Raw genomic sequence first — 14,862 nt, forward strand, 5'->3', positions numbered from 1 at the left:
GAACACAAAGGAAGACATGTTGTCTTCACATGTAACCAAACAGTTGTGGGGTACCGTTGACTTCCATAGTATGGAAAAAAAATATATATACTATGGAAGGCAGTGGTGCCCCACAACTATTTGGTTATTGTGCATCCCCATATTTTTCACAATATCTTCTTTTGTGTTCAACAGAAGAAAGAAACTCTAGTTCCTAGTTTTGGAACAATTTGAGGGTGAGTAAATGATGAAAGAATTTGTATTTTTGGGTGACCTATCCCTTCAACAAGTTCATTACATGGTGATTGTGTGTGTGAGAGACCAAGAGAGCGTGGGTTTATGCAGATATATTTGGAGGTTATGTTTTGCTATTGGCCCTCAGCATATATATTTTTGACCAAGTTCAAAATCACTGTCATTCGTTGGTGCTTATTGTTTTGCCTGACAAGTTATCCTAATAAAAATAAGTAAATATCGCCAAAATGACAAAGACAGTCAAGCTTATTTTTATTTATTTTTAAGCTAAGTAAAGCTGATGGTGTTTCTGATCAAAAGAGATCCCGAAGATGGATATAATACTAATACTAATACTATTACTAATACTAATCAGGAGACCGGGAGGCGGGAGTCACAAGCAACAGGAGTTAGATCAGTCATAAATTAAGTTCCTAAACGTAAGTTAGGGAGGAGTGAGCCAATCTAATCTTTCAATCAACAGCCTGAGTATATAAACAGCCGCTTACCTCTCTCTAGCATCAGCTGTTCCAGTATCCTTCCACCTCCCCAAACTCCACCTTCATCTCAGGTACCTTGCCCTTCAATTATCATATCCTACATTTAGCCACTGGGGGGTATATCAGAGCTTGAGTTGAAGCTGCTTCATCGAGCCCATCTTCAGTGGACAGCAAGCCAAATAAGTTTAACCTAATATCTTAAAGATTTTATGGGCAAACAAACTCGTTAATCAGAAATAGATGTAATGGAAGAGGCAACAACGTCAAAGGTGAGGGAGAATAATATTTTTTGGTCTCAACATATTTACATGTAGATAGGGCCATTCAGAATCGTATAAATGATGCTCTTATAATTGTGCCATCACTGTTTAGTGACATCATCCCTGGAAAACTGAAGTTGCATGGTCAGTGTCGGTCACAGTGCCTTTTAATTGCTGTTTTGATCTTGCAATTATTCATTTACAAATTAAGCACTGCAACCCTAAGTGGTTGCCAGGGTTTAATGGCAAAACTGAGTTAACTATGATTATTTACCTCAAATTTAACTTTTTTTAAGTTAACAGATAGTGGTAAAAATCCCTTAAAGTGTTTTTTGCATACATACAATCCTAGTTACACCACTCAACCCAACAAAACTTTTTCCAATTAAAGCACAGCCTCATACTTCCAGCCTAAGGATCTCTTGGAAACACAATTTTGTAACTCATGTTACAAAGTTGAGATAAGATGTGCCCACAGTCATAATAAAGACATGTTGAGGGAAGAGTCAAGTATCAGCTTCTAGCTTCTCATATAAAAATACTGATCAGAAACTTATCCTGATCATAAAATTTTTAGGTTACGAAAAGTTACCTCTCTGGTAATCTAACAAAAATCCAGTGACAATCCTAGTTGTACTGAATTTAAGAAAGGTGTACAATTATGGGTGTAGGTTTGACACATTGCCACAGAGTTAAAAGTGTCATATACAGATTATTAGTAGTTTTATATTTTATTTAAATATAAAATATTGCTTGTGTATGGCAAATTATTGTTTGTGTAAATCATCCTTTACTGTAAATTGCATTTGCTCCCAAAACCCACAATGATTTATTATGACTCGTGTGTAATCTCATTTTTGTTAAATTGGCTGATGTTTCAACGTGAGTCATCAGAAAGTGCTATTATTAAAACAGCAAGGAAGACAGTGAACCTTTCTCTGAAGTCTCTCTTATCTGACTCACAGAGTTGAGTTCATGGAGCTCTCTCCTAATGAGCTGATGATTTGAATAAGTGGCCTGTTGCACAAAGCTGGTTCGAATTCGAACACAAATTCGAGATTAGTTTGAGCAAACTGGTTTTTCAGGCTGAAGAAGGTGGATTGGTTTTTAGCAGTGTTCATCCCCATGGTAACTTGCTACACGGCTAACCTGCTCTGGAGCAGGTTTTATTATGAGTTAGAGATCGCAAACCCAAACTGGACCAATCACCTGTGAGCAAACTGACATGTATCTGATGCAATAAAGCCACTCCGCCGGCCTGTCTCGTTCCAAATTAAAACAGTTAATAGTGAAAAAATCTTTGCTCATCTTTTGCTGCTAATTATTTATTATATTTATATTAAATTAATTATAATTACTTTTAATTAATCTAATATATTCATATAATTATTACAGCTTATTACTTGACAAGTCATATTAAACTTTGCTTTTAAATTAATATACATATAAAACATGTATTCATATATAATGCTTTTAAACAACGTGTATTCATTTGAGGCATTGACATGAGGCATGTCCTGGGCATTGACGTTAAACTGCATCCGGGCAGAGTGGGGAGGCTGTGCGTGGGGATAGCTACACCCAGCTAACACCTGTAAAATGCGCACAAGAAGTCGTGAATACCTACATGTAACTGGCGAGTACATGGTCGGCGCCATAAAACCGAGCAGACCCCCCTTAAGGGGTTTAGGGTGTCTAAGGCACTGGCAGCAGGGTGCCGGTTGCTGTGAGCAGCGAGGAACCCACTAGTTTGAGTCAGTGACTACGTTTACATGCAGCCAATAACCCGTTCAAAACCGGGATATTAGCAATAACCCGGTCGCGCACGGCCATGCAAACACCGGCAAAAACCCGGATATGATCCCTGGGGTACCCCTTTTCTAACCCAAATATTTGGTCATGTAAACGCGTATCGGCATATCCCCATCAAAAGGAACATTGATTTGTGTTCTGTGCATGTTCTATTCGCAAGGAATCTTGGTCTTTTGAATAGAGACGGCGCATACAAAAACCCGCGTGCAGTATACCGGAAGTAAACAAGAAGTAGAGGTTGGCGAGATGCAGCACAGCACCACACTTTTGGAGCAAGGAGGAAAGTGCAAACAAAGGCGATCGCTATCTGCCCCGAACTATTCATTATCCGCGTGCTGCTGCTGTTGTTGTTGTCTTTGGATACAGGAAGAAGAATCAGAAATGACGCATATTATGTCTTAAAGTTGTCCGTACGTCCAGACGCTAACCGTGCGTCGCCGTTTACATCGGGATATTGCCAATTGATTACAAATTCCATGTATACAGGAGTAACTCTCTCTACTCACTTATGTAAACGGGTTATTCCGAATGTTTCAGAAACCCAAATAGTGACCTTAACCCGACCATAACCCGAATATTGACAGCTTGTAAACGTAGTCAATGGTGCAAACACAAGATGGTATGCAGAAGAACCACAACCATGGTCAACGGATGGCGTCAACAGCAAGTAAGATGCTACTACGGGCCAGCCTCCTCGCCAACCTTGTTTGTTGCACCTTTGTGCACCACGTGGTAACCGGCGTGGAGGTCCAAAGAGACAGTCTGGTGGGGGCACGACGCCAACTGCCTTTTTCACTGTGCAAGGCATCTTGACTGGAGGCGTAGGTGGAAGCCCTGTGGTGATGAGGGGAACGCAACATCAGCAGGTTGAAGTAGCTGGGAGCTGATAGCGGAAACCTTGCACACAGGCGGCTCACAGCTGATGGTCGCAGCATTACTGAATCCTGAGCACCAGTGGGCTGAGATTGCAGATTGCAAAAGAACTACAACGATATAGAGTGAACATTGCTGCACTTCAAGAGACCAGGGTTGAGGGTCAGGGTCAGGTGCAAGAGGAAAACTACACCTTCTTCTGGGTTGGGAAGAAAGAGGGAAGGAGAGACGCTGGTGTGGCCTTTGCTGTCGACAACAAGATCAAGCTGACAACTCTGCCAACATTCGTCTCTGAGAGGATGATGGTTATATGTGTACCACTTGATAACAACAGGCATTTGACCATTGTCAATGTGTATGCCCCAATCATGACCTACCCAGATGAGGAAAAGGGGGCTTTCTACCAGGAGCTGACAACGATTGTAAGCAGAGTCCCCCCACAACACAAGTTGTTAGTTGTGGGTGACTTTAATGCAAGGGTGGGAAGTGACTGTGAAACCTATGCTCGAATCATTGGAAAGTTTGGCAAAGGTAAAAAGAACACCAACGGAGACCTCCTGCTTAACTTCTGTGCTCAACAAGAGCTATGTCTCACGAACACCTTCTTCAGCCAGCCAGATAAGAACTTCTTCACATGGAAACACCCACGCTCTGGACACTACCATCTGTTAGACTACATTGTTACCCGTAGGAGCGGGCTTCATGAGATCATGTGCACCAAGGTCATGCGTGGGGCGGAGTGTTCTACTGACCATTACCTTGTGAGGTGTCAGATCAGACACAAGATAACCGCGCCAAGGAGAAAAACTAATGGCACAACCCCTAAAAAACTTGATCTTGGAAAGCTTGCAAATGAAGAGCACTGCAGAAGACTGGCTGAAACTGTGTCATCTGCAGTAAATGGTGCAAAAGTCAAAACAGTAGGATCAGAGGACATTGAAGAACAATGGCAAGCACTGAAGAAGGCAGTCTATTCTGCAGCAGAAATTACCTTAGGTCACCCACAGCGTAGGACTCCTGACTGGTTTCAGGAACATGATGAGGAGATCTAGAAGCTGCTGGATGAAAAGCACCTCCTGCATAAGCGATATCTGCAGGAAAACTCTAATGGGAGTAGGGCTGATTTTGCTGAGATCAAGGCCAAAGTACAGAGAGAGGTGAGGCGAATAAAGAACGACTGGTGGCGTAGGCAGGCAGAAAAACTGCAAAGCATGGCTGACAACCATGACTATCATGGATTGTTTACAGGAGTAAAGGCCATCTATTGTCCAAGGAGCAATGCAGTGGTACCTGTCAAGTCAGCAGATGGAGGAAAACTCTAGATGGAAAGAGCATTTCTGTAATCTGCTAAATCAGCAAGGATCCGCTGAACCAGATGCCTGTAAATGGCTAAAGGGACACCAGAGTCGTGATGACCTCTGCTATGAGATCACTATGGAAGAGCTTGAGAAAGCCCTAAAGGCCACAGCAAGCCACAGAGCACCAGGTCTAGATGGAATCCCCTCAGAGGTGCTCAAGAAAGGAGGAAGAGTACTCAGAGAGGAGCTCCTGAAACTTTTTAACAGCTGCCTTGTTCATGAGTGTGTACCTCAGGACTTCAAGGATGCACTGATTGTCACAATCTACAAGAGAAAGGGAGACCGAGCAGACTGTGGAAATTACAGAGGCATTTACTTGTTAGCCATAACAGGCAAAGTTCTGGCTAAAATCATACTTAGTAGGCTCAAAAACATCGCCGAGCAAGTCTTACCAGAGAGTCAATGAGGCTTTAGGTCGGGGAGATCTACCACTGATATGATTTTTACTCTACGGCAGCTACAGGAAAAAGCAGTGGAGCAACATCAGTCTCTCTTTGTGGTGTTTGTAGATTTTTCAAAGGCTTTTGACACGGTCGATCGAGAAACTCTTTGGAAAGTCTTACAGATCTATGGATTCCCCGAGAAGCTTGTTAACATCATCAAGCAGTTTCACACAGGGATGAAAGGACAAGTCTTCATTGGTGGGGAACCCAGTGAAGCCTTTGAAGTTAACCATGGTGTGAAACAGGGATGCGTGCTTGCACCCACGCTTTTCTCGCTATACCTCACAGCTGTGCTAGATTCAATGGGCTTTGATCTGCACAAGGGGATCTTTATTCGCACTAGGACAGACGGCAAGTCTTTCAACTTAGCCCAACTTAGAACAACCACTAAGACCAGAGAACTATGCATCCGAGAGCTGCTCTATGCAGATGATTCTGCTCTCATGGCTAGCAATGCTGAAGACATGCAACATATAGTAGACCGGCTTTCGTGGGCAGTAGATCTGTTCGGACTGAACATTAACATCTCTAAGACCGAACTTTTGTATCAACCACCACCAATGTGCTCCAAAAATATGAGAGAGCCACAGCCAGTGATGGTGCATGGAGAGCCCCTGAAATCTGTCAAGGCCTCCACATACCTTGGCAGTACAGTGACCTACACAAACTCCTCAGATCTGGAAGTTGAGAGGAGAATTCAGTCTGCTACCAAGTCTTTTGGCTCTAAAAAAGCGCCTCTGGAGATGTCACGACATCTCATACAGCACAAAAGTGAAAGTCTACAATGCTGCTGTACTTCCTTGCCTGCTCTATGCCACCGAGTGTTTAATGCTCTACAGCAGGCATATCAAAATACTCACACGAGTTCAGCTACGTCATCTACGTGCCATCTTACACATCAGATGGCAGGATCGAATCCCAGATGTAGAGGTAATCCAATGAGCTGGCTCTGTCAGTGTTGAAGCCCTTATTACATTATCACAACTGCGATGGGCTGGACATGTGCGCCGGATGAGTGACAGCCGACTGCCCAAAGCAGTTTTTTACGCAGAGCTAAAAGAGGGCAAAAGAAGCCGTGGTGGTCAAAAACTGCGTTTCAAAGATGCCCTGAAAAGGCATACGAGGAACACCGGGATCTCCCCGGAAAGCTGGGAGGAACAGGCCCTGCAGCGTGAGAAATGGCAGCGCAGATTGAAAACAGCAGTCACAGCTGTTGAGAAAAAGCTTCAGAAAGAATATGAGAAAGCCCATGAGAGGCGGCACTATTCCACTGCAGCAAAAGACTTTGTCTGTAGCAAATGCCATCGCTGCTGTAGATCGAGAGCAGGCCTTCTAGCCCACATGAGAGCCTGCCTACAATAGTCTCCAATCCAGACAGTCATCGTCGATACACAACGGACTGCTGATGATGATGATTCATTTGAGGTCTTTGTGAACCTATAATTATTAGGCCCATTTCTTTGATTTACATCATGCATTGATAAAGTCAGATCTTTTCTTTCAGTTGCCTTCTCAAACTTTGGCTGCAGCAGCAATGTTTATTCCTGCCTTGTAAACGCTTTTAATTTCATGATAATTTTCAAAATGATCTCTTAATCTTTAGAAGAGAAGTGAATTGTGCCGTCTCTTGCGAGAAGTGAATCAAACTGATGCTCTCCATGTTCTGTGTGATTGGCTGTTTGCCGCACATGTCACACGTTCAGGTGCATGCACTTCAGAGTTAATCTCAAACTCTGGATCAAACCTGAGTTGACAGAGAACTTTATACTAAGCTTTGTGAGATCACTGAACCTGATCTAAACCAGGTTCGATTTATCTGGATTTGTCAACTCTAAACCTACTCTGAAACTCAGAGTTTGTTCAGCTAGCTTTGTGCAACAGACCACTGGTCTATTAGATAAGGAAAACAAACAAAATGTGCAGAGCGGTGGTTCCCCAGGACCGGTGTTTAGAAATACTGCATTAGGGAGTTTAAGTATAACGTTTGTTATTTATTATGTCACATTCATCTGTTTTTCCATATAGACTCCCAACCTTGTGGGCAATTCATAATTTATGTAATCACTCATGTCTGTCTTGTTTCACCTGTCTTGCCATTCCCATTCAGTTAATTCCCCATGCTTTGTCTTTGTGTTTCATTGGTTCCTAGATTCTTCACCTGTTTTTTGACTATGCTCTGCTGGTGCTAGTCTGTTTGCATGCCTTGCTGCCCTGCAGATACCCATTGTTGGCAGCTCTTTCTGTTTGCCTTTTTCTGGATAATTCTCATTAAAATCTGTGAACTGACCATCTGCTAGTGATTCCTCGTTCAAACTTGGCATTACAATAGCCATCATGGGATCAGAGGAAGGCTGTCCACTGAGGCTCAGCAAGGTTTTGGGAAAGTCTGAGATTTATGCAGCCAGTCTCATCAGTCTCAACTAAGTTGATTCCTCTTCCAGTGTTTGCTGGTTTCCATCAATCAACCCTCAAAGCAAAGTTCATTAACATCATCATGCTGCTTACTGCTGGGAGTGGCTGTGCAGGAAGACTGCTCCCCTGTAGTAATATTTTTCCGAAATCTCCAAGAGATGAAGAAGTAATATCGTTTAATTTACTGCAGGGAAGCACATCTTCTTTTTCACCTTCATCAGGGGAGTTGAATATTGGACTATGTCATTGAGACTAAATGGATTGTCGTTGAAAATAAAGGATAAGATACTCATCTGTAACTTTGTTTGTTTATGTTGCACCAAGCCATTAGTCATTATTCAGCTGCAAGCTTTGTAAAAGAAGATGCTTGTCACTTGTTAGGTGTCTATTGCTTACCAACAGTTGGTTTTCGTTAAGTGAAATTCACAACGTGATTTCGGGAGGAGTGAACCCATCTAATCTTTCAATTAACCACCGGAGCATATAAGCAGCCGCTCACCTTAGTCTGGCATCAACTGTTTTGGCATCCCTCCACCTCCCCAACATAATTTAGGCATCTTGCTACCATACTCATCATCCAAGCATTAGTAGTCCCACTGGGAAGTATATCTAAGCTCGAGCTGAAGCTGCTTCCTTGAGCCCCTCCACTGTGGACAGCAAGCCAAATACGCTTAACCTTATTAGCTTAAAGATTATATGGGCAAAGGAACTCGTGAACTCTGGGGTTAATGATAACTTTTCGTAAAAGCACTGGCAGACAAATAGGGGCTAACTGTTACTGAGTTAAGCTTCCTTCTGAGGACCAGCGCCCTCAATGGTCAATGCCTGGCTTAAATCTCCTAGGCAACAACTCCAGAGAGTATTCTCCTTTGCAGTAACCACTGAAAGGAGATTTATTTATTTTTGTTATACTCGTCTGTATATTCCTGCACATCTTTGCCTCATGGTGGCCTCTTCACTTTATATCTTTACATCATGGTTTACTTTTCACTTTATCTGCACCAGTTGGACCCATGGAAAAATACATCTCGGAGGTAGTGGCAGTCAGCCTAATCTATCCCTATTCATGGCCTGCGGAGCCAGGTTTATTCTTCATGAGCAAGGTGGGTGTCTCCCTGCCACCACATATTCAATATGCAGGACTTGTCTTCCGCACTGTAACTGCAAGGAGCCACCATCTTTACAAAGTTGGATGTCCTGAATGCATAATACCTGGACTGTATTAATAATGGAAAGACTTTGAGTATTTGGTTATGCCCTTTAGTTTGATCAATGCCCCAGTTGTCTTCCAGGAACTAATCAATATCATATTGCAGGGCTTCACCTTCATCTATAACAGTGGATCTCTTAACTCTGGTCTTGGGGACCCATATTAGGCTACTGCACATTTTGTATGTCTCCTTTAGTTATATCCCTTATTTAAATCGTCAGTTCCTTAGCATAGAGCTGCATTAACTGAACTTGGTCTGTCATATAAGGGGTATATACAAACGTCCAGGTGGTGTCATTCTTGGGGTATATCATCTTGCCTGAAAGTGTTCAGATGGAGTCAATGATCACTTGATTACACAGGTTTGTCAACTTCTTGCCATGTCTGGAACTACAGCCAGGTGCCCCCACTCATAACTTTTCTCAGAGGGCCTTGAGTGGCCTTAAGATTCACTGATTCACTTCTGGATCAGTCCACGGGAGAGAAGAACTATGAAATTGGAAATTTGACATCGGTTCACTCCAAACAGAATCAGGAATATTTCTGTTCCTTCTGTAACATTACAGTTCCGAAAACGGTTAAATTAGAAAAAAAACTGGTTAATAACGTTTTTTTTTTGCCTAAACTTTATTCCATAGCTTGAATACTAGAGCTTGTAAATAGCTGTATACTAGAGCTTGTTACTAAAGCTCGTAACTACAGTGGATCCTCAAACTGTCGGAAAAAAATCATACAGTGGCTCCACCAACCTCAATCGTGAATGCAGTGCTGCACACAATTTGGAGACAGTCTCTGCTTGTATGCAGTGCAAAGGTAAATAAAGAACTGGTTAAAACACCATTTATATTGCTGGATATTACCTGCCATTCATCATAATACTACGGTATTGACATTTTCTTAAACCCTAAATCTACATATACCTGGATTTTAAATTTTAAATACAATTTTACAGTAGATTCAAAATTCAACCTCAGAAAAGACCACAGAAATGTCCCATGCAATTAAGCCACTTTCAATACATTCAAGATTCGTTTTACTCTTCTATTATTTTGCATGTTCCCTGGGAGTTGTTGAAAGTGCCATGCTCCACCAGTAGAGATACATGAAGACCTTAACAAAAGGTCTACAACAAAATATTATTTACTCCTCAGGCTGCTCTTTTTCATACAACTTGTGCATTATATTCCAAGTGTTATGAGGTTGTATGATACATTTCTGAGAGGAACACCACAACACTATATGCTGCTATCCACTAGCTATTAGGGGTGTAACAAAACATTGAAATGGATTGATACATCAATCAAATGACTAACGATACGGTGTAATGATGGAACGCGTAAAAAACAATACCTATATAACAAAAATTAAGAGGCACCTTTATTTTGACACTTTCCACATCTTCACACAAAATCTGTCTATGCATTACCGCCAACAAGTGCATTCTCGTTTAAACTCACCTGTTAGGGCTCGACAGTAAGGACTGCCTGATGGCCTTGGGTGAGAGTGAAAGACTCAAGAGAACTAATTTCTTTACTCGCACACTGTGTGATCAGTTTTCTGCGTGCACACATCAGTAGCGCGCACACATGGATTAAGTTCCGTTTAGGTCTTAAGTGATCATAAGCAGTTGAAAAAGAAAACGCATGTGTAACAGTATATTGGATCCGTGCATTAGGTCTTAAAGTGACAGCAGCCCAATAAACCTGCTGCTGACTGTCCTTAATGTAGATCAAACAACAAAAGAAAGAAAAAAAATCTCTCACTACTGTTGTCTGAATAACTTTTGTAACTTTAATAAGGATTAATCTATAGTTAATTTATACAGTTAAGACTATGGAGTTATTTTACATTTGATTACTTTATTCAATTTCTGTACCTAAAAACTTTAGTTAGACCTACATGAAAAACCTGATAAGCACTGTTTATTTCAGTTGTGTCTTTTTTCTGTGGTGTTTATTTATGCTATTGCTTGTAATTTGGTTACAATAACACTAGTGGCCACTAGTGGTCAGTTCACTTAGAACTTGCATTGATTTCTACCTGCAGGAACATTTTCTTGTTTTGCAAAAAAAAAAATATATATATATATATAGATTCACTTATAGGCTATAAGACCAATTAGAATTCTTTAGTGTGTCTTAATTATGTATAAAATGATAATGATAATAATAATAATACTAAGTTTTCTTTATATAGCGCCTTTCCAGGGCTCAAGGACGCTTTACAATGAACAAGCAGCAATAATCATAAGGATCATAAGCATCATAATCATAAGCAAAGCATAAGGTGATCGTGCCTTTGCGGTAGCGGGGCCAAAACTCTGGAACGCTCTGCCCCTGGAATTACGCTCCATCATGGACCTGCCCCTGTTCAAGGCCAGGCTGAAGCACCATTTCTTTAGATCAGCCTTTGACACCTGATGGACAACTGATTAGCATAATGATTTTATAGATGTGTTGTATTTTTATTTTATTGTATTGTTTTGTATTTCACTCATTTATTTTTTTGCCTTTATTTTTGTCTCTGTCCAGCGCTTTGATCAACTTTGGTTGTTGTAAAGCGCTTTACAAATAAAAATTGATTGATTGATTGATAATGACAAGGGACAATGACAACATACAAAAGGTAGATGAGAGTAAAAGTACAGTAAAGGAGAATTAGGTAGATGGGGCAGCATACAGCAGAATACAATCAGACACAACGAAATGTAGTACAACTTAAGAATGGTAACATTCAGAAAATAAGAGTTTTGAGCATAGTTTTAAATTCAGAAATAGTAAAGAGAGAGAGGAGTCAAAGATTACACCAAGATTTTTAACAGTACTAGATGGTTAAAAGCTTTTGAAGAATGTCTCATGTTAAGTGCATAAACAAAAGGAATGAATGTTTGTAACCTAACACATATAGAACACTAGAGTGAGATAAGATCCATTGGGAAAATGTATGTACTTGTTTGATTGAACAGACAGAACTAAATACAAGCATTGTGTAAACTGTAGGTTTACCACATTCACAGACATATTATAAAACTGTGTTTCCACCACAAGAACTTTCCCCAGGAACTAGGGACTTACTCTGTGTGTTTCGACCGCAGGAACCAGGGTCTAAATGAAGTTCCGGGTAAATTTCCTCTCAGAAAGTCCTTGCTTGCAAGGTAGTACTTTTTCAAAGTTCAGGAACTTTCAGGTGTGGTATTTGGGCGCTGAACATGCTGATTGATTGAGTTCATGCCGCATTTTAATTGGTTAACTCCACATAGCATTTAATTTCAACCACCATTTTTAAAATTCTGTTGCAGTCCTACATCACCGGACTAATTTGCCTAATCTTCACGGTACTTTAGACCTTAAGAAACGCAGAAAGTAACGGGTCTGGGGGAAAAAGTTCCTGGGACAAATTATTCTTGGTACTTTCGTTGGAAACGCAGCTTATGTCTATTAAATGAGCTATAGATTAATTGTTTATTCAGAAAACACTTTAGACTCTCTTTATCTGTGGTTTGGTAATTGTTTTCCACATGTTCTATAAGATCCAGATGCAAAACAGGGACCAAAGTTGGTTAGGAGGTAGGAGGGTGTTATCTGTCTGAATGAAACCTTTCCCTTCCTCTGTGAATTTGTGCTGACCCAGGCTATGCCATACTACTCCTGTGTCATCACTCCTCCAATTCCTCCTTTGTTTGAATGTTCCCAGACAACTAAATATTACAAATCAATATGGTAATTAGTATAAGCTCACTGATTGCTCCTGATTAGGTCAGTAATTTTATGCTGTACTAATTCCCAGGGGTTTGGATTGTTGTGTTGGGTTGTGATCTTTACCAATGGGATGTTGGTTTAATTATGTATACATGGAATTAACAGATGTTTGATTTCTTCTCATTGGGCTTAAAGGGATAGTTCACCCAAAAAGGATATTTTTTTCTGTCATTATTTATTCACCCTCATATCATTTCAAACTTATATGAGTTTCTATCTTCTGTGAAACACAAAATAATATATTTTGACAGATGTTGGTTACCCAATTATTTTGGTGACCACCGACTTCCATTGTATGGAAGAAAAAAACGGTGATGTTTTTCAAAATATCGTCTTGTGTTCCACAGAATAAAGAAACTTGTACAGTCGTGCAACAACATCAGTGTGAGTAAATGATGCCAAAATTTTCAGTTTTGGGTGAACTATCTCTTTAAAGTATATTTAATTCTTTCTTTAGGTCTTCACTGCTCTGTATATAATTATTTCTCTCTCTCTCTCTCTCTCTCTCTCTCTCTCTCTCTCTCTCTCTCTCTCTCTCTCTCTCTCTCTCTCTCTCTCTCTCTCTCTCTCTCTCTCTCTCTCTCTCTCTCTCTCTCTCTTTCGTTTTAGATTGAGATCCGGGATACCAGGGACCCTCGATTTGGTGTCCAGCGGTTTCCGTAATGACACAGCATCCTCCCTACTTTATCTACTCCTCCATCCCTCTCTCCTTGTCCTCAGGCCTGTGTCTCTAAACTCAGTCAGGATGCTGCTAGTGCAGCTCTTTGTAATATAGAAAAAGACTGGAATACACTTCAAAAAGAGAACATATTCAACATACACCAGTTTAAAAACCATGAGAAATTAAAACCAATAAAAAGAAGAAAAGATCAGCTTTACATAAACCAACAACTCTGGGAAAGTAAAAAGTTACACAAATTACTACTGTTATTTAATAATGCTTTGATGACAATTATGATGATAGTCATGATTATGCTTGCAACAGCGATATTATGTTCAGACTTTAATATTTATCTAAAATGGGGAACATATTTCTAGCTTTAAGAAAATATAAGGGAATCAATGCATATGTACAAGAGATTGGGTGCTACTCTGGACACGCAGATGAAAAGGAAAAACATCAAGCCAAAAATTTAAATAAACAAAAAAAAAAAAAAAAAGAAAAAAAAGAAACATTTTGTACAGCACCAGATGTAATTTTGAAGACCATCTTTTTCTGACAAATTTTGAATTCCCCTCTTTGTACATGTGGTCAGCAATCAGAGTTAATTGATTAATTAAATTGTAAATTCTATATTTATATGGATACAGGGTACAGCCATTAAGCATTTATTCACCCACATCATATTCCTTCTACTAACTGGAGTGGATTTAACACATTTACAGTATTATTTTATCTCTCATTTCACCTGAGGGTACCAATGATTATTCTATGGCTGTGCAGCAGAAAACACTAACAACAGCTGAATACACCATCCCACATACATCTAATTTGGCATGCAAATCTCGTCTTACATTTCTTTTTTACAGACACTTCTTCTCTTGATATTTCCTTTTTCAATGAACTGTTGTGAGATTTATGATTGGTGATTTGCATAATGAACATTCTTTGGACTCTGCTACATTAATTTCATAATTGTACGTTTTCTTCAGCTTTTTGTGTTCATTGGACAGAGAGTTTTTCCCAATTAATCATTTGTCTTGAGGAAAAGCCCTGCATGCTGCATTTTACTCAGGCCCTTATCTGCCATATACCACACTATAGAGCATAGTGGTACAGCACAAAATTAACCATAACACATCTAGCTGACCCCTGCTGAAAAATATAGCATATAAAACAGCATGAATTTCATGTTGGTATATTCTAGTTTTAGCTGGTATAGTGATGGTCTAGACTCTAGATGATGGACCAGCATAGTGATGCTGTTCTCAAACAAAACAACATGGTCCACCAACACTCCGGCTTCCCATGCTGGTGACCAGCAATGCTGGATTTTTCAGCAGGGACTCCTGAGACTTGGAA

General features: G+C 40.4%; 1 protein-coding gene across 3 annotated transcripts in view; it reads left to right on the plus strand.

The window, feature by feature from the left end:
• The window catches only part of lhfpl4a (LHFPL tetraspan subfamily member 4a), a 79,944-nt gene extending 65,932 nt beyond the window's left edge, over positions 1 to 14,012 (plus strand). Inside the window, exon 4 of one of the 3 annotated variants that reach the window (XM_084427007.1) lies at positions 13,449 to 13,684. In XM_084427007.1, coding sequence (XP_084283133.1) covers positions 13,449 to 13,502 — 54 coding nt within the window. In that variant the 3' untranslated portion in view covers positions 13,503 to 13,684. Of the gene's footprint in view, positions 1 to 13,448 lie in introns of all 3 variants that reach the window. The other 2 variants (XM_084427006.1, XM_084427008.1) reach the window with 2 other exon arrangements.
• The last annotated feature ends 850 nt before the right edge of the window (positions 14,013 to 14,862 follow it).

Source organism: Rutilus rutilus, assembly GCF_951802725.1.
Source record: "Rutilus rutilus genome assembly, chromosome: 12".
In the NCBI taxonomy this organism is placed as follows: domain Eukaryota; kingdom Metazoa; phylum Chordata; class Actinopteri; order Cypriniformes; family Leuciscidae; genus Rutilus; species Rutilus rutilus.